Genomic DNA, 22,128 nt, shown 5'->3' with positions numbered 1-22,128 from the left:
TTTTCGTCTCAATAAAGTCTCTTCAAAGCGGACTGCACGGGCTAATCTGGGATGACACTTTGCATTAAACCCCCTTTTTTTCAGAGCACGGCCCATTTATGCTTACCTCGAACGCTGGTATGTAATTTAATGTGTTTGTTTTAACGCACATGGAACTTCCAATTTTAAAACATTTAAGATATATTTCCTTCAACCATCGTTGACTGTAAGACCATGTGAAATATATACGCTACAATAGTAAGATGTTTTTCAAAATGTCTAAATAACGCAGGACTGATTTGAAAAAAAACAACAACAACATAATAAAAAAAAAACAACAACATGATAATACTACGTTTCGCGGTCAATGAGCAAACAGTAACAGTAACAATAAAGTAAATTGGAACACGTCCAGAGTCTATCCATCATTCAACTATAAAGTCAATGGGTACACGTCCAGAGTCCATCCATCATTCAACTATAAAGTCAATGGGTACACGTCCAGAGTCTATCAATAATTCAACTAAAAAGTAATTGGGTACACGTCCAGAGTCTATCCATCATTCAACTATAACGTAAATGGGTACACGTCCAGAGTCTATCCATCATTCAACTATAAAGTCAATAGGTACACGTCCAGAGTCTATCCATCATTCAACTATAAAGTCAATTGGTACACGTCCAGAGTCCATCTATCATTCAACTATAAAGTCAATTGGTAAACGTCCAGAGTCCTCCCATCATTAAACTATAAAGTCAATTGGTACACGTTCAGAGTCCATCCATCATTCAACTATAAAGTCAATTGGTACACGTCCAGAGTCTATCCATCATTCAACTATAAAGACAATGGGTACACGTCCAGAGTCCAACCATCATTCAACTATAAAGGCAATGGGTACATGTCCAGAGTCTATCCATCATTCAACTATAAAGTCAATGGGTACTCGACCAGAATCCATCCAACATTAAACTTTAAAGTCAATGGGTACACGCCCAGAGTTCATCCATCATTCAACTATAAAGTCAATGGGTACACGTCCAGAGTCTATCCATCATTCAACTATAAAGTCAATTGGTACACGTCCAGAGTCCATCCATCATTCAACTTTAAAGGCAATGGGTACACGTCCAGAGTCTATCCATCATTCAAATATAAAGTCAATGGGTACACGTCCAGAGTCCAACCATCATTCAATTATAAAGTGAATGTGTACACGTCCAGAGTCCATCCATCATTCAACTATAAAGTGAATAGGTACATGTCCAGAATCTATCCATCATTCAACTATAAAGTCAATGGGTACTCGACCAGAATCCATACAACATTCAACTATAAAGTCAATGGGTACACGTCCAGAGTCTAACCATCATTCAACGATAAAGTCAATGGGTACACACACAGAGTTCATCCATCATTCAACTATAAAGTCAATGGGTACACGTCCAGATTCTATCCATCATTCAACTATAAAGTCAATTGGTACACGTCCAGAGTCCATCCATCATTCAACTATAAAGGCAATGGGTACACGTCCAGAGTCAATCCATCATTCAAATATAAAATCAATGAGTACACGTCCAGAGTCCAACAATCATTCAATTATAAAGTGAATGTGTACACGTCCAGAGCCTATCCATCATTCAACTACAAAGTCAATGGGTACACGTCCAGAGTCCAACCATCATTCAACTATAAAGTAAATGGGTACACGTCCAGAGTTTATCCATCATTCAACTATAAAGTCAATGGGTACACGTCCAGAGTATATCCATAATTCAACTATAAAGTCAATAGGTACACGTCCAGAGTCTATCCATCATTCAACTATAAAGTCAATGTGTACACGTCCAGAGTCTAACCATCATTCAACTATAAAGTCAATGGGTATACGTCCAGAGTATATCCATCATTCAACTATAAAGTCAATGGGTACACGTCCAGAGTCTATCTATCATTCAACTATAAAGTCAATGGGTACACGTCCAAAGTCTATCCATCATTCAACTATAAAGTCAATGGGTACACGTCCAGAGTCCAGCCATCATTCAACTATAAATTCAATGGGTACACGTCCAGCGTCTTTCCATCATTCAACTATAGGGTCAATGGGTACACGTCCAGCGTCTATCCATCATTCAACTATAAATTCAATGGGTCTATCAATGGTTCACTTATAAAGTCAATGGGTACACGTCCAGAGACCATCCATCATTCAACTATAAAGTCAATGGGTGCACTTCCAGAGTCCATCCATCATTCAATTATAAAGTCAATGGGTACACGTCCAGAGTCTATCCATCATTCAACTATAAAGTCAATGGGTACACGTCCAGAGTCCAACCATCATTCAACTATTAAGTCAATGGGTACACGTCCAGCGTCTATCCATCATTCAACTATTAAGTCAATGGGTACACGTCCAGCGTCTATCCATCATTCACCTATAAAGTCCAATCATCATCCGTCAAAACAGAATGTGCGTGGTGTTATAATACATTTTAAATATACCTACTTATGTTAGTATGTTCACGATAATAGAAGAGCTTTCCGTAGAACTGTATACGTAGAATTTTAAAATATGCGCGGATATTATGTCAATGTCTTACAAATCAATCATGGCATATCAGTCTGCTTTCTACAACAAAATATGTTTTCATCGTAACACGCATACTTATAAGCAACGTTTAATACACGTGTCTGCAATTACGTAAACAAACATAAGAACTTCCATTACGCGTGTGCGTTCCGATGATTATGTGAAAAATTACCCCTCATAAACATGCATAAGATTAATTGACAGAAGAGTAGGTTTGAATTCGGACATTCATCGTTAGTTATTAAATTGTCTCCCTCATAAATGGCATTCAAGCGATAATACTTGTCTTCATATTAGCGTGATGGCATTGTGATTTAATAGACAAATTTTACGTGAGAATATAAATGTCAAAACTATTACCAACTGCTATTGCTTGAATTTTGCAAGACATTCTGATGCTGCAGTATTTTAGATTCAGTAATCATCTTCGGTTTTGATGTTTAACCCATCTTTGCCTTGCGGACTCTCCCATCCTTCTAAATCGGATCAATTTATTTCCAAAATAAGAGATGTCTTGTATATTTATTTCAATATTTAGAATATTTCTTACAGAAATTCCTTAAAGCAAACAGCGCAGACCCTGATGAGATCCCGCATCATGCAGCGTCTCATCTGGGTCTACGCTGTTTGCCAGGGCCTTTTTTCTAGACGCTATGCATAAATGGGTTAAATGTGAACATAGCAAAAGCCAATTGTAATATAATAATGGATTACTAAACAAACCGATATTTAAGTATTTTATCAGTGCCATTTAAATCATTCATTTTTAAAACTTCTATAAAACGTGCTACACGCGTTTATATTAAATCAAATCGTGATTTCGTCTCATACGTTAAAAACAATATACAACTTGTACTGTTTTTAGATTTAAAAAGTTTTATTCAACCCATAATGATTCATCCCAAATTGAATGCTGATGTTTTGACATAATTGATTGTGTATGACGTGAAATTGTATGTTTATTTTTTTACATGATATATTATTTCATTTTCCGTTCTTTATAAAATTAACTGTTTGACATTGTTCGATAGAAACATTATTTTTTTTAACAAAGGGATATATAAAGATTATTACTGTCCACTCAACTTATCTTATGTATAGTATTTTGTCGCAAATAAAACAAGTGTGTGTAAAACAAGTAAAAAGAAAATGACTAGTGAACTACATTGCCATTTTTCCAAAAATAACAGGTCCGTTGATTACCAAACTACCGTTGAGCTTTGAATAGTCATACGTTCAACTAGTTGTAGGGCAATAGTCAAGCTTTACACAAGCATATTACCGTCAAAATTCAAAACACGAATATTGATAATACCGTTTCATTGATAGTTGCTAAAATATGTGAAGCTGCGCCTTTTGAGCAACATAGGATTCATGCAAGTAAGTTCGTACTTTCGCCCGCACTTATGATATCTATTCTGTTTCTCATTATTTTCGTTGAAGTTAAGATTAATACTAACATATGCTGTCAAATGTAAATGTCATATTTGAAAACTAATATGTGGGCCTGATTATTTGCCTTTGTAAAAAAGTTTGCCTCATTTTTATTTTATTGAAATCTCTATTGATTTGGTGTCGACTTTAAACCATGGCGTCATAATTGCGTTTTAGATCTCACGTGAGTTCACGCACACAAATGTTTAAATACTTGACCTTGTGATCTAGGATTTTAAGAGATCCAGATTCAACCAAATTTAACCATGGCCCTCTTATTGACAAGATTAACATTCAGCTGGAGAAACATCAAACTAATGGAATCATTCTTGCAATTCGATTGGAACGTTTCTTCAACTTGATCTGATAACCTAATTTCTATACACATGTGCCTTAGATTCAAACGTAATTTAGAAAATTGTCAAGATAATTATTCTGGCCAAGTTTCACACATGCAGTGTGAGTCATACACGTGGCTTCTTAAGTGGTTGAAAGGTTTGGATAATGTGTAACCTGGTGACCTAGTTTTTTAAAGCACGTAATCCAGATTCAAACCCGGCTAGATTGTGAAAAGATAAACATTATGACAAAGTTGCATTAAGATACAGTAAATGCGGCGTATGGAGTGGTCACACGTTTTTTTTATAAGATGTGACCTGATGACCTAGTTTTTAAACGCACTTGGCCAATATTCGAATACGGTCTACACAATTTCAAGATAAATATTCCGACCAAGTTTCATCAATGTTAAGTCATAAATGTTTCTTTCCTTTAGAGTGTAAATCAGTTTGTGTTTAGATTTGACATAGCTACTCATTTTTTAACGCACACACTCTAGTTCCGAACTCAACATAGATGTTGTCAAGATAAACATTCTGACCAGGTTTGATAAAGATTGAATCATAAGTGTGGCCTCTAAAGTGGTAAATAGGTTTATCTAAAATTTGACCTGATTACCTAGGCTTTAACGCATGTTTACCAGATTCGAAATTGGCTTATATTCTGTCAATGTTAACATTCTAACCATGTTTCATCAAGATTTGAAGAACGATATGCCCTTGAGAATAGTAAGGAGCTAACAATTGACGACACACACTACAAACAGCACACCGCACTATGACGGAGACCGGAAATAGGTTGATCAAACTAGCCCACATCGAGATCTTTGTGCTAAGGTGAGTTTAAAACAAAATACTTATGTTTGTATAACTATCAACATTACTTTGTTTAACTTGTAATTGGTTTCCTTTGAAATAAACTATCAGTGTCGTGTATATACTTCTGTTCAAACTTATGAGCGATGGCAACAAAACCAATTATGTATTGACCATGTTACATTATATGTGTAATATCCTTAAATAACTTGAAAACTCACAAACTCGCTAATAGAGAGTTAAGGTATTGTTGCATCAGCACAAAACCATTATAATGTTGTTCCTATTCAATTTCTAAAGGTATTTTTTTCAATAGACGTTTTTCGACCCGTACATTTGGTATTATAGCTATTGAACACGTAATCATACAATTTTACCAACACATACACACCATGTTTTAAAACAATAACATGTAAATATAGTACCAAATCTAAAAATTACTACACTGTTTGAACAATGAACGTTCTTGTTCATGTAATCAATAATGCAGGCACTTTCGGTAGTTTTGATTCGTTTACAGACTGTGTCAATACATCATATCCATATTTGTCCACCTAATAAATTACCAAATGTATCGCATATTATACACTTTATTTTAGACCATGTTAACATCTTCGAATTTATAGTTATGTGCCATCATCACCCTTTACTCGACCATCGGCTTGCATTTGGCGTTTCTTTGCCTTGGCCGTAGTCTTTAGTCGCCTGGGGTTTGGACCCGAAGGTGGCAATCCAAGAGGGACGTTACCTGTCTCCGAGTGAGATCCACGTCCATTTTCTGGCTCATTTTCTTTGTTCTCTTTACACACTGTCATTTCGTCGTTGCGCAGTCGCAGCTCGGGAGAATCAGAATGCACTCGACCAATATATCCTATCCGTGGATTGGTCTGTTTAATGTCATCATTAGTTGGCTCGACACATTCCTGAATGGTATCATCCCTCTTTTTGCGATTCTTTGGCACAAGACCATCCATTGATTTCGAAAAGGCCGCGAACTGGGTTTTGAGGCCTTCTGGTTTGTCTTTGTCCTCTTCCTTAATGTTCTCCTCATCTACCTCTTGAATTTCATCGAAAGTAACAGGTTGCGTCTTATACCTGACCCCTTGTCTAGCCGCCCTCGATCGCTTCTTTCTGTGAACGGGATGTCCTCCTCCACTCCCTCCACCACTGCTTACTTCACTCTCGATAGCGTACTCAGTATTAAGATGGAGCCGCGATAGACGCTCGGGAAAATGGGTCTCGAAATGAAATAAAGGGTCCTGAACTCGACCCGGGACAGCCATGTTGCTCATCGCTGTTTACCAAAAGGTTTTTGATAGTAGAAGATTACTTCTGAAAATAGAGAAACATTTCCATAATTATCTATAGTTTCCTCAATTCGATAAAATTATGACAACTTGATATATAAAAGTGTGTACCAAAACACGTCAAAATGTTGTTCTTCATTTGAACAAAATTCAATGTATACAAATGGAAAATTTATTAAGCCCATGACTTTATATCCATGCACATATAAGCTTCAAGTGTATGGAAGATCGCAAAGAACATATGTATGGACGAATAACATCAATACTAACAGTTTTTCAATGTGGGGATCGTGAAAATAATGAAGAATACTTGTAGAATGACGTTCTGTCTATGTATTTTGTTTAATTATCAATAACTGATTGCCAATCATCAAAAATGTAATAATCAGTTTTTAAGAAGAAGGGTAAAGGCATTAGTATTTTTAACGGTTGCTGCATGCTAAACATATTTGGTCTTATCATTTTGAAATATGATATTATGACATACTGACTAAGTAAATTTCAAACAAATCTGACATTTTATAATAACATATGAACAACAACAAATGACGTAGAGAGTAATACTATGGACCAATTCCAATTCGTGAATTTGTATATAACCGACAAAGTCATGTGTTCTTTGCTATAGAAAACACATATACACGAAAACCACGCTCCAAACAAACTAAAAACACTTTCACTGGTAAACATACAAAAGCTTACCCATGGTCGATAAAGTATATTCAGTTTGCCGCATTTGGTAGAATATCATTTCCGAATATTGATCTAAGGGGTTGCAAACGTGAACGTTTAATGCGTGATACTGTTTATCGTCTATTTAAAACTAAATTGATAATGTACAAACTTGGTATTATAACATGTTAAGCTGTAATATTCGATTGAGAGTTTGCTGAAAAAACAGCATAGAGTTAACGAGTTAGTAATAAACCATTATAACGATTGGTGTCAATCCATACTAATGTATATGCATGTTATCGTTTTTGTGTTTATTTCTCATAAATCGAGTCGATGAGTGAAAGTTTTCCTACTAAAAAGAAAACTTAAATAACTGTGACGTTATATTTTTATTATTAAATAATTAATAGATATAGTATTCATCCGCCAACCCGTGCACCACTAAGAACAGCCGTAAATTCCTTTAACCAAGACTTCTCTGTAAACATTTTTTTCGTTTACACCTTTATTGTTAACCTTCATTAAAGATCACACGTGAATATGTGTCTTGTTCTGTGAAAGCTGGTCATAATGCATGTGCGTAAAGTGTCGTCCCAGATTAGCCTGTGCAGTCCGCACAGGCTAATCAGGGACGACTCTTTCCGCATAAATGGTATTTTCCGTTTAAAGGAAGTCCATTTTTACCGAAAATCTAGTTTAAGCGGAAAGTGTCGTCCCTGATTAGCCTGTGCGGACTGCACAGGCTAATCTGAGACGACACTTTACGCACATGCATTAAGCCCAATTTTCTCAGAACATGATACTATGTCTCCTTTTCATTATTGCGCTACGCTGTTTGTAACATTCTCGCCATGGGTTCTATTGTAGCTGTTGTTGTTTTTACAAAAGAAAATAGTATCGAATGTAAGTTTTAATGGGTCATGTTCTGACAAAACTGGGCTTAAAGCATGTGTGTAAAGTGTCGTCCCAGATAAGTCTGTGCAGTCCGCACAGGCTAATCAGGGTCGACACTTTCCGCTTTTATGGTATTTTTAGTTTCAAGGAAGTCCCTCCTTACCGAAAATAAGTTCAGGCGGAAAGTGTCGTCCCTGATTAGCCTGTGCGGACTGCACAGGCTAATCTGGGACGACACTTTACGCATATGCATTATGCCCAGTTTTCTCAGAACACGACTCTAATGATCTTATTTATTCGTTATTCGTTCAATATTTCGTTTATTTAATCAATTATGATTTTCTCTTTTCAATATGTCCTTAAGGGCATTTTTATAACAAGTTTGACTAAAAGAGAAGGAACGCAATTTCTGAGAACAAAACATAAATAGTAACATATCAAATTCTTCACAAATAACAATTAAAATACGAATTCGTATCATCAATGTCATTGCTATCATGCTAAGTAAAGTTTCCAAGAAAGAAATCATGCGTTTTTAGAAAGGCAAATACGTTTTCGTGCTACATTTCACTGAGCTCTTTCACCTATATGTTCTCTGACATGCGAATAGGGCATCATTAATGTCACGCAGTCTTCTTTTTACCGTAAATCGATAATGCCATTCAAGAGATCTCTTAATTCAGCGAGCCTTTTCGCCGAACTGACGGCTTGTCTAAATTAAAGCTATTTCAGTCATTTACCCAAGTAGCCATCTGTCGACATGCTTATGGCCATTGACATTTGTTCATACATTCTCATTGCTATATTTACCACTCTTGATTCTGGAAAAAGCTTTCAAAATTATTTAACTTTAACTAGCTGTAATTTATTTATAATCAATTAAGTAACTGTCAATCGTCAATCTATAATTTTGTCTTTTTTAATCTGCATATTAATCTGCAAAATCTATGGAGTATTGGTTGTTTTCTGAAAAATAATACTAATAGCTAAAGATGATTAAGAACATGAAATGGTACAAAAAATAAAGACCATAGTTATCAAAATAGTTGACAGTAATACTATCCATCGTACGTAAACCCCAGGACTTTATATAAAAGTTAGCGGAAGAAAAATATTTGTCAATGTAAAATGTTTGTTTCAACATTTTGTTATAGACACATTAACATAAATTAGTGATCATGAAATTCATGACAGTATATAACATTGTCACCATGTATTCATGCATCTATAATGGTGCTTGTATTGTTATTTTCAATCTAGATTGTAATACTTGATGTTGTAAAAAAAGTATGTAAGATACACTATGGACGTGAAGTAAACGTTGACCCTAGCCATGTGATGTACACAAAATTGCTGCTGCCAGCGTGTTTTATCATTAAATTCATGCAGATTTAATCAGCGTAGTAAATTACACAATTTCACCGGGTTAAATGCTATATCCCCGATTCCTGCTATGCTGGTCATGTCAGTTTTGTTACACATGTGCCTACAGTCGTACTATTTACATTGCAAAAATGTTTTTTTTTAAACTTCCAATCACAAATTACACAATTCACACACAACAGTTGACAAACCCAGCATACATGAACGGCGCATCTCTGGTTGTTCAGAAAATAAAGCATTTATTTGACTGTGTCATTAAATGCCTAAAATGGATTATGAAAATATTGGAGACAAAAAGATCAAGTTTAACAAGACGACACAATTTAAAGGAAAACGTCAGACACCACTGAGATTCAACGTCCGATACCTTACGGATTACAAGGTAGTCGCCTAAACCTCTCGGCCATCCAGACCCTTTTAAGTCATGACTTGTATACTTTATTGAAGCAATCCAGGTGTTGACCAGAAGCATTACAAAAACAGTAGGAACAGTCCAAAGTATTTCGCGTTAGTACAGTTTATAATGTTATCAAATTATAATTACAACAAACGAAAATATATGCTAAATATGTGTCTACGACCTAAATGTTATTTCTTTGCATTGTCTGTGTACTAATATATATTTTGTGTACCCCATGACAAAAGATAAGCGATTTGTTATTTCGTTAATATGTGATCAAATTATTCCTGCTCAATAAGAATAGCAAGAGAACATATTGTACAGATATAAATAACCAAGACGCATTCTTCCCGTGATCAAATTAGCACACAATGGTAGAATATGTCCGTATTTGATGTCATCTTCTGATTAATAGTTCATAAAATACAGATCTCTCGTTTATAATGACAGACATTTGCGTCTGATATTCACATATGTAACCACAGACATTGATCGCTTCTGTAATTAAATAAGCAAGGCTAGATAGTGGTAAGGATAAAAATCTGATGACGCTGCGATGAAAGATTGCTTCATATGCTCCAAGACGTCGATACACAATGGCAGCTGATTTAACCCTTACAATGCGGGAACCGAATTTTTAAGGCCTTTGCAAACAGTTTGGATCCAGATGAGGATCTGGATCCAAACTGTTTGCTATTCTGATAATATTCTTTGAAAAAAATCGAAGAAAATGCTAATTTTAGAAATTCAGCAGACGACATTTTAGCAGACGACAAATTTCCCAGCATGCAAAGGGTTAATACGTCAACACTTTATTTGTGTACAATCGAACTAGGTGTTGAAATCCATAATATAGTGTAAGAACGTTTCTTATTAATTTAACGGCGCAAACTGGTTATATCCATGTAATCACTTAATGAAACAAATCTACATCGAATAAACAGGTATTTTGTGATTTAATTTGTGTGGGGAGTAAAATGCAATGACGTCTTAAACTGTCCAAAACATGTATATATAATTGATGTTGTGATGTTTTTCGGTTCGAACCTATTGATCAATATTATTGCTAAATGAAATACCTATACATTAAAGTAATTAACTTTCTACTTAAACATTTACATGTAGAAAACGGCAGTTATTTTAGTTTGCTTAGCACGCAGTAAGTAGCCCTTTTTGCAGCTATAAATGTTAAGCATTATTATTATTTTCATTATGAGACAACACGGTTTGATAATGATTTTACCGAAAGAGGTTTATATTGCACGTCATGGAAACCTGTTAATATTTAAAATGTAACTAAGTTTGGAATCGAACATCCGTTCAAGAAAACATTGTTTCGCAAATAGAGCATAAAAGCAAAAACGATTTCATATGAACCATATACACCTGTCACAAAACCCCTAAAATATTTAAGCCATACTAGTTGAACACATTAAACAACTTTAAACAATTCGAATTTCCATTATTTAATTTTATTTTAATATGGATGAAGTATGGCATCAGATACGAGTTGTAATTTCATACCATATTTAATTTATTCATCAGGAATCGTGTAAGCCAGCGAACATTTAACAAGCTTACTAGCACAGTTCCTGAACAAATTAAAAAAAAGTTATTAGATGACAACGAGTGTCAAATATTGTCGTCAAATGTTAAAAATAAAAAAAGAAAATCAATATTGACGTAAACGTAATTACTTGAAAAAAATTACATCAGTTCTATCATTTTAGTGTAAATACAAACCGTTCAAACAATATCCGAAAACCAGTCACGATGACGTTCTTTAGTCAATAAAACACTGCATTTGCACATCGAATTCCCCGTTAACTTCTGATATATATCACCTAACAAATTTTCTGGATCGAGGTGAATACCACTTTCTCACATACTGCTTCTGTATAGCTCTTGCATTCCTCAAATAACACGCTATGCAGCTGTTACCAGTAAACTGAGGGTCGATAAAGAAGTTGTTTCTGTCTGGTGCATGCTGGCGTTATCTACGGGTTTTCGCATAGTGCTCTGCATTAACTATACTGCGCTGTGAGAGACTGTATAATGAGGATTGATAACAGAAAATATCGGATAGTGTGAAATTAAATTTTAAAGATAGTAACTGCTGGTGTTAGATATATAATACCATTCTACACGCCTGAGGTCAGAAAATAATCGTACCTACGTATCATAAGTTATTTATTTTATATCAATATAATTTATTAAATACTATGACGAGCATAATTTCCAGAAAGGCCAGACTATTTTATAAAAATTCTCTGAGGGACATTCACAATTTGTGTGTGTATTTTCTTGTTTTAGCAGCTTTGCTCTGTTGCAATTTGTCATTATAAATCGCCATTCGTAAATTGCCTGAAATAAAGAACCAATGAGGTGGGTCAGAATTTCATCAATTATGATATACATGATTTTAATTTACTCTTAAATCAAAGCACTCTCTATGATTTGTCGTTCCAACTGTTTTGCTTATTGTCAATTAGTTCCGATCCGGAGCACCACAATTTTTTGGGAAAACATTTAAATCGTAGATACAAACAATGTTTTCTTCCAATCGTATATCAATTCATTTAACTGTAGGTATGTGGAATATGAAAAGATTTCAAAACGGTAAGTTTGATTTATACCCAGATTATTAGTTTTTTTCCAAAAATCTAGCTAATTCATGCACAATTATAATCGTGCAGGCATGATAATTTGCGACCGAACAAAATGGTTAAGTTTTAACGATGTTGACGATAACGAATTTATCACTTTCTGGAAGTAGTTATAAACAAACCCATCTGGCTATACAAGTGTATGCATCAATACCTTTTCAATAAATTGAATTCGCGTGTCTGACGAATCAACCCTCGTTGATTATCTCCATAACCCATTGTTCTCAGTTGGCACTTCAGAGAGATTAATACATTTTAGTGGTTGGTTCTAAGCGTTCGCGTTATATTCTTAATGTTCCGTTAAAAACATTTGGACAAGCTGTCATACTTTGAGAAAAGGGAGTTGTTGGGTGGCATGATATAAATACTAAGTTTTGTTTTTCTTACTTACACTGTTGCATGACTTGAATGGATTAGCATCGATACGATAATGGGTTTTGACGCAAAACGTAGACATATTAGGAAAGCATTTCAATGCATAAGCAGAGAAAAATTCGCATTTTTAATGCCAGCAGAGTGGTAACATAAATAAAATTTGAAGTGGATTCGTGCACATAAATATTATATTTTGTATCAGCTCTTGTGATATACTTGAAATCGAACCAAAAAGAAAGGCCAAGAACTGTTGCATTATCATGGCACATCTCTCTCTTATATACAAACAACGACAGCAGGTGGGCAAAAACATCGGTGTTTCTCTATCAAGGACGTAAGATAATAAGCATATGCTTGGCAACTATCCATACTTTACGGATTTTTTTTGTTTTCCGTTACTTTATGTATATTGATTGTCTAGACCCCTTTAAATAACGATAGAACAAAGCAGCAAATGCAATGGCTTTACATCGTTACTATTCTGGTGTGATGGTTGAAAGGACCTTCTGAGTACAACCTGTTCCATATGTTTACAAGTATTTATAAGCAGATTGAATTGTTAGAAATGTGTAGTTTATCAACTTCTTTATGCCATGCAATTTAAATATGAACACGGAAACGGAAACATTGTTTCACTATTGTTTAATAGTGCGATAGAATCTCGAAACTGTTAAGTGATATAGCAGCTTGGAACTTTCTAATGATCAAGTAGCTGAACCTTTCTAGAGCTATAGGATCACGGAAGTTTCGAAAGCTAAAGGACTTGATTTTTTTAAAATTACTATATAGTAGCTGGAAACATTCTAATGCTATACTAGTTGGGAACTGTTAAGTGAAATATTTGATGAGACATTTTAAGTGATATATTTGCTGGGAACACACTTGTTCAATTTTCTTATTTACATTGTTTTATGTAAAACAATACCTCAGTCATATTAAATGTATGTTCGGCAAGCAGTGTTTAACAATTACAAAGGTACACACTAGTATCCTCGTAGGGCGATAAACACATAATGTGGGGCGGCAATAATTGTATACAGCGTTACAATCGGTCGATTCTGGCGATGAAAGTCTTACATACCGACCCAAGGCATGGTATCTCTGTAGACTATTTGAGTGTTAATGTAATACCACGTATTATTTATCAATGAGTTGGAACTGAAACGGACTCAGCGCTTTTCTATATTATCGCATGACTACCAAGGTCTACACTGACACTTAAGTTCTTATTCTTTTTCATCATATGATGTATTTGTATGACGCAATGCATGATATTTGTTGTCAACAACAAATAAGATTTAAAAAAAAACACTTATGTTAGCACACTTATTTATGAATAATACCATACAATACACATTCGGTTATAAAAACTTTAAATTTTGAATAAAATAAAACGCGGAATTTGTTTTCAACGTATTCATTTCAAGGTAGGGTATTTGGCAATTAGTGATCCTATTTAAGTTACTTATGAATGCTCTAGTTTAAAAAAAAAATACCTTCTATGTCAATATGTTCGTGAGATGAAGAACATGCGTACAAATATTAATGCGTAATGTATACCTTTGGTAAAAATGTATTGTAACGGAAATGTATAAATTGGCCCTATGTTGTTGTTGTTGTTGTTTTTGAAATCATAAACCAACGTTCATTAACGATTCACGTGCGGGAGCGGGGGGAGGGGGAACAACAGCTTCCTGATAACAGTTGTTCTTATTTTTGACAGATGTCATTGCGCCTCTTAAACGAGATATACCTACATTTAACGATGATAACTCTTTTATATTCCGAGATATTTTCCGGCAAACATTTTAAGTAGAACAATTAAGAAACAGCAATAACTCATATAAAGTTAAGCAAGAGATACAGTTCTTGTGCAATGAAATCCCCTCAATGAGATCTACCGACTATGAAGTTTCAAGTTAATTCCTCTGATACCGTTCGAGATATGTTCTACTCAAAATTTAAGTACACACAATCACAAAGGGCAAAAACTGTAAAACAATGGTACCAAGAGTTATAGTTCTTGTTCACTGCACACAAACTTAATGAAATTATTAAGAATCAACAGCACTTCATTTTCATCATAAAAGTAGATAAACGCATAAAATCACAGCACAAAAATGTGTTGATTGCAGTATTCGTCAACGTTATGCATACATTATACGGTCTTGAAACGCAAATGTGCCAAGCTATAAGTAGGTACATGTCAAGAGGATTTGCGACCGTTGGCTCATTATATTAAATACAACCTATATGCACATAAAATTTACTATAAGCTTTAAATACACATGCTGTAAACTACTACACACAAGTTTTAGATGTGGGTCTATCGATGAATCCAATTAGTAACATTAAACTTTATGTTTAAATAGACCTATTTAATGCACATGTGTAATACGTCATTCGTTATCTTTGTATTGACTGGAGATAATAACAAATAAATCATGTTGTATTATATTCACTCTATCATTTTTATTGATATAATAAAACTTAATAGACTTCCTTACAAAAGAGAAATATTAAATGCAGTATAAACATATGAACAGAATTGAACGTTGTACTCATCAATCATTAATGTACACCTAAAAATACATAAAGGGGAAACTTTATCAATCACGCATTTAATACGACTAAACCACAGACAGGTTTATTAACATTATAAATCCTTAATATAAAGACACATGTCGTTCAAAAACAGCTATACATTAAAATTAACCCCGTACAAAACCAGTGCAATGCAAATTTTGTGAGAACGATGTAGTATTAACTGAGCACGGGACACTTGTTTACCTCATTGCAGATACACCTGCCAATAAATATTGTTCTGCTTTTCTTAGGGAAAATTCCCGACAATGAGTCAGAGCAGTTGTTCTTTGATGTATTTTGTCTTTAAACTTGTTTACATTAAATTTCAAAGATATACGTCTTTGGAGTTATATGTTAAACAATTTTAAAATAATTGAAACAATTGATGTATTGCTATATGTGATATAAAACCAAAACTTACATCAAGGCCCATTGAGTACCGTCGATAATGTACGAGTGTTTGTCACATACAAGTCCTTCAAACACCGCGTTAAGTGTAAGAGGGTATATTCAATACAGTTCCGCAAAACAACGCGTTAAGTATAAGAGGGTATATTCAATACAGTTCCGTCAAACACCGTGATAAGTGTAAGAGGGTATATTCAATACAGTTCCGTCAAACACCGCGTTAAGTGTAAGAGGGTTTATTCAATACAGTTCGTCAAACACCGCGTTAAGTGTAAGAGGGTATATTCAATACAGTTCCGTCAAACACCGCGTTTAGTGTAAGAGGGTATATTCAATGCAGTTCCGTCAAACACCACGAGTCAAACAATTCCTACCGATCTGAGTGGTTTTGCACAGTTTCAAACATATCCCATGAAAGGGTCAAAAGCAATTGTGTAGCTTTCCTTTTATAATGGGCAACTTTTCATTTTATTTTAATAAATATACACGCATAAAAACTTCTTAGCGTCTATTAAAAGAAATCACTAAAACATACACAAGTAAAATCTATATCCGACACATCACTGAACATATTTTAGCATCATACAGCTGTTCAACTTTGCAAGAATTACAAGTATCTTTCTTTTTCCCGAGCTAAAGTGTGCGTTATAGCAGAGCAAAGTCACAATGTTTGCTAAAGTGTGCGTTATAGCAGAGCAAAGTCACAATGTTTGCTAAAGTGTGCGTTATAGCAGAGCAAAGTCACAATGTTTGCTAAAGTGTGCGTTATAGCAGAGCAAAGTCACAATGTTTGCTAAAGTGTGCGTTATAGCAGAGCAAAGTCACAATGTTTGCGAAAGTGTGCGTTATAGCAGAGCAAAGTCACAATGTTTGCTAAAGTGTGCGTTATAGCAGAGCAAAGTCACAATGTTTGCTAAAGTGTGCGTTATAGCAGAGCAAAGTCACAATGTTTGCTAAAGTGTGCGTTATAGCAGAGCAAAGTCACAATGTTTGCGAAAGTGTGCGTTATAGCAGAGCAAAGTCACAATGTTTGCGAAAGTGTGCGTTATATCAGATCAAAGTCACAATGTTTGCTAAAGTGTGCGTTATAGCAGAGCAAAGTCACAATGTTTGCGAAAGTGTGCGTTATAGCAGAGCAAAGTCACAATGTTTTATTTGTCGTTCGGCCATATTTATTTTCAAGTAACCAATTTATAACAGTATCTAACACGTGGATGAATCTGGGATTAACGAATCTAGTGTATGTGAAATTATTTCTAATTAGGTTTTATTGATTATTTTTATTCTCTCGAAAGTATTGTACAGACACTGCTGTGATCGACAAAACGGAACCACTTAAAACAATTTAAAGCATTCTGGAAATAGTGATCAGGTAGCCTTAAGCTACGAGAATAAATGCGTCAACAGTAATTTGATAAGTGGAATAAATGTCCCTGATGAATAGCCCCTCGCTTATTATCTCCGCAGCGAATACAGCTGTAAGAGCAAACCAAAGAGAAATTTATACATGTTGATTGTTGGTTATAAGCTTTTGCGCGTTATACATAATGTTTCGTCTAGTAAATTATGACAGGTTGTCATACTTTTCAAAATTAAGTTGTTTAATAGCATGAACTAAACATTCCAAATTTCATCCAGCAAAACTGGTTTGTGTTTGTGCGGATAACAGATTGCGACCGACATCGTAATAGCATAAGCACTTTCTATACAAAACGTTAACCTGTTAGAGAAGCATTACATGAAATTGAAGCAACGTTTAGCTCAATTAATTATTTTGGGCTTTTAAAAAACACAATAGTTCTAATTTGAATTTGTATTGAACTAGTTACGTAATCAACATAGAATTTAGTATCAAGTATGATATATTTGAAATCGATACCAATAGGAAAACCATGAGCTTTTGCGTTATCGTAATATATCACAAATATACAGATTCAGCCAACACAAGAAAAATGTTGTTTCTCTATCACAACGACGTTCAATGACAAGCATTTGCTTAGCAACCATCCATACTATATGGAGATTAAATTGGATTAATGTCAATACCTAAATGCACGCTGTTTGTCTGGAGCTATTTAAATAGCAGTACAATAGCGTAGCACATTAAATGGTTTAACTTTTTACCACTTCGATACGTATTTCACCCATTTGTAGTCCCTTAGAAAGTTTAATTTACTTTAAGACCTTTCTTACTAGATTCAAGTTTTAAGGCTTCAACTTAAAACCTTACATACTGATGGGCAGCAAATATCATACAACCTGAACAGACTGCGAGTTACGCATATTACGCAGCTGTCAAGTTTAATAGCTTTGATTTAATTTTAATGTGTAATGTATAAAGATCTATGTGGATAAACATTGTAAATGAGTTATAATCACAATATATTTTACACTGTGAACTAATTTTATTAAACAATGCAATTTATGCTTAGTGGACTCTCACATCCTTCTCAATTGGATCAATTGATTAAACAAATTAAAGATGTCTAGTATATTTATTTCTATATTTAGAATATTTCTTACAGAAATTCCTTTAAGCAAACAGCGCAGACCCGTATGAGACGCCGCATCATGCGGCGTCTCATCTGGGTTTACGCTGTTTGCCAAGGCCCTTTTTTCCAGACGTTAGGCATAACTGGTTTAATTTAAGAATATGTAACAACCAATTTCCAATTGAAAAACTTAGATGGTCAAATATAGAACGTGGTAATAGACTGTGCACTTTATGTAACGCTCGCGAAGTTGGTGACGAATTGCATTACCTTTTTAAATGTACTGTATTTAACGAATCACAAAAATATACCTCGAAAATATGAAAGAAACAGTAATTGCGTAAGTTTTGACGCCTTAATAAACGTAAAGAATAAACACATACTATTGAATCTAGGCAAGTTCTTAAATGATGGATGTTTTGAACAGAATACATTAGCCATCCGGCATACAACAAGCTATTGTCTATGTATGTTTTTATTTTGTTTGCAGAATTATTGCACTATATACATATTAATATATATTCACACTCATCATAATAATTGTGTATACCCGCAGTCTGTCCTGAATCTTGTATCTGTATTTGTATTATTGTACCTCATATCGCATTTGTAAATGTGCTGAGTGTAATTATACACTGGAAACTGGACAATAGCCATGTTGATCAGATGCATGGGCTGATATTAAAACAAAAAACTTTTATAGTCAACTTTGCTTATCTATAGTGTTTTAACTACATGCCTGATGTTGTTGTTTTTTAATTGAACTACTTACCGCATAGCCTACCACTTAAAACATGGACAGGTAGCATTTGGTGCATTACTACAATAAACCTTTGCCAGAAGAACTCAAGAGAGAGTATTGCAGTAATTGGATATTTTCTCGGTATTTAATACTCCCTTAATCTTTAAGATAAAACAAGCCGGATTGCGGTGCTGATTACAATACGTACCTTTACCGAACACTGTTTCTGTCTCTAATCTAGTGCTATTGGATGCCTTGAATATCGCTTAATCCATTCGCTAAAATTACATTTTATCAACTCAGATCCGGATAATCTTGCGTTTAGCAAAAAACGTTTTGAAACGACTACGGGATGTTAAATTCATTGATTGAAAGATTGAATGCCAATATTCATATTGGCATAAACATCCTTATTTATATTGGCTGTGCTTGTCAAAAGGGGTTTTAATGCATATGCGTAAAATGTCGTCCCACAGGCTAATCAGGGACGACACTTTCCGCTCTTTTTGTATTTTTCGTTTAAAGATAATCGCACTTAGAAAATGTCCAGTTGAGGCGGAAAATGTCTACCCTGATAAGTCTGTGTGCACTTCACAGGCTAATACGGGACGAAACTTTACGCACATGAATTAAACCCCCTTTTTCACAGAGCACGACCCATATACTTTCGCTTGAAATAAAGATTGGGTCATAATCTTCTCCGTAAATGCGATAATTTTCTGCGTATAGTTAACCCATTTATGCCTAGTGGACTCTTCCCTCCTTCTAAATTGGATCAATTAATTTCCAAATTTAGGGATGTCTAGTAAATTAATTTCTTTATTTAGAATATTTCTTACAGAATTCCTTTAAGTAAACAGCGCACACCCAGATGAGACGCCGCATCACGCGGCGTCTGGGTCTACGCTGTTTTCCAAGGCCTTTTTCTAGACGCTAGGCATAATGGGTTAATGTTTGCCGACATAAATGAATTTTTTTTTAATATCAAACACAACAATATGTTACCTTACAACCATTACAAATATGTTTATCTTTCATATGACAAATGCAATGTACAATTTTTAAATTCATATCATGTAGATTTTGCTCAAACAAAATATGTGTGATATTTGTTGTGTCAAACGATGCCAGTAACAAATACATTTTCAAAGTATCATCAATAGTTCTTGATAATGTTCATTGTAAAATGTATATGAACATATAAATTAAACCCTGCGTGTACGTGTTGCTGAAAATGCATGTTATCTATATTAAAAAAACTCATGGTAGTGTTAAACAATTACTTTTGTAAGTTAAAAAGGCTTCAAGGAAGCATGGTACAGTGGTCGTCTTCTAAGTTTAATTTTTTTTATACCTATGTGATCAAAACAACTCCTATTTTTCATAACTATATCCTGCGTGAAATACAAATATATTCACTAGTTTACGAAGTAAAAGATATGCATTTCGAATACATTATCAATCAATAGAAGACGAACAAATAGGAAAAAAATATCAACAGAAGGGGTGTATTATTGCAATGCGGCATTCGCTCCATAAATGTATTAAAAAGTATCAGGAATCAAAATGAGAATTTCATGGTTTTACTATTACAAATGACATTCAAAAGAAATACGCAGTCACATAAATAAATTGCGTCAATGCAAATATAATCGTCAGCATCGCAGAAACATGTTCAGACATATTCAATGTTTGTTTTGCATGCATCGTCTAACAGATCAACAGTGCAGCATATACATACATAATATACGAACACAGTGCCTCGGGGCAGATTCTGCGCTTGCGATACTTGTATCCCGATGAACATAAACATATCAATTTGATCTTATCATGACGAACTAGTTATGTACCATTCTTTTGCAACGATCGTGTTAACCTAGTAGATATATAATTATTATCGCCTATATTCGTGGTATCTTTGCAAATCGATAGGTGGTCACATAATTGACATTAATTTTAAATTACTAACGTCCATCCAATAGTTGTTCTGTTGTTCCTGATTTGCTGGCAAATTTAACAAATCAACAAATAAACTTGTCAAATACAAATACGTCATTTAATTCCTTGTATATCTGCGAAGGAAAACATGATATAAGGCGAACACTGACGAGTTATTTGTGTTATAACAATATGAAATAGTACTCATAAACGTTCTCTTACGGAATGACAGACAGATAGACAGACAGACAGACTTTTTTATTCAAGACTTGCACATAGTACATCGTCTAAACACATATATTTACAACTAATATGTCAACATGATAAGACATCCATATTTCCGTATTTTGTGAAAAAAAAATAAAATAAAATAACATAACAACAAAAAATCAAACGTTGTGAAAAAGGTGTTAAGTTAACATAAATGATCATGCCATTTCTATAGTGGAGATGAGCAAATATCGAATATGTTTTTGAATTTTCAAAACATATGTATGCATACGAGATTAACATTTTTTTAAATAAATACAATAAATACAATTATTTGCTCTAAGTTTATTTTAACACAGCTAACAATTTTGAAATAAATGCCAATAACATTTGCTGCAATTAATAAATTCCAATAATTGTTCCATATTGTATCCTTACATAAATATATCAGCAAACATTAATTTGTATTTGATACATCCCGAGAATTTAAATTTTCAGACCGCATGGTAAGTGATTCTTTTATAAAAAGTGATATTTGTGTTATAGCAATATGAAAATAGTACTCATAAACGTTCTCTTACGGAATGACACGTGTACAATAAACGTTATGGCAAACTCTTCGCCGTAGCATTATCATATATTAAATTCCATAGCAAACGATTGTGTTCAATGTATCCATAAAAGCTTCCTAGTATAAATGCAGTCGTCCAATACTATTTATATCGCTTGTCTATGCCAGATATTTATATGAACCGTCAGTTTTGGCAATTTATATTAACATACCTATCAAAATAGGCATAGCATATCAGGAAAAGATAATAACACTTGTAAATTATCAATGCATGTGTATTTATACTAACTCAGAACCTTGCTGTATTAATGCAA

General features: G+C 34.2%; 1 protein-coding gene across 5 annotated transcripts in view; it reads right to left on the bottom strand.

Annotated features, from left to right (window-relative positions):
* Positions 1 to 5,318: 5,318 nt before the first annotated feature.
* The window catches only part of LOC127851848 (uncharacterized), a 425,589-nt gene continuing 408,779 nt past the window's right edge, over positions 5,319 to 22,128 (bottom strand). For 4 of the 5 annotated variants that reach the window (XM_052385798.1, XM_052385800.1, XM_052385799.1 and 1 more), the window contains exon 2: positions 5,319 to 6,499. In XM_052385798.1, the coding sequence (XP_052241758.1) occupies positions 5,794 to 6,459 (666 nt within the window). In that variant the 5' untranslated portion in view covers positions 6,460 to 6,499 and the 3' untranslated portion in view covers positions 5,319 to 5,793. Of the gene's footprint in view, positions 6,500 to 11,569; positions 11,750 to 22,128 lie in introns of those variants that run through there. The other variant, XM_052385796.1, reaches the window with a different exon arrangement.

Source organism: Dreissena polymorpha, chromosome 11, assembly GCF_020536995.1.
Source record: "Dreissena polymorpha isolate Duluth1 chromosome 11, UMN_Dpol_1.0, whole genome shotgun sequence".
Classification (NCBI taxonomy): Eukaryota; Metazoa; Mollusca; class Bivalvia; order Myida; family Dreissenidae; genus Dreissena; species Dreissena polymorpha.
Note: the sequence above shows the minus strand (reverse complement) of the source record. Positions and strands in the feature narration are given on the sequence as shown.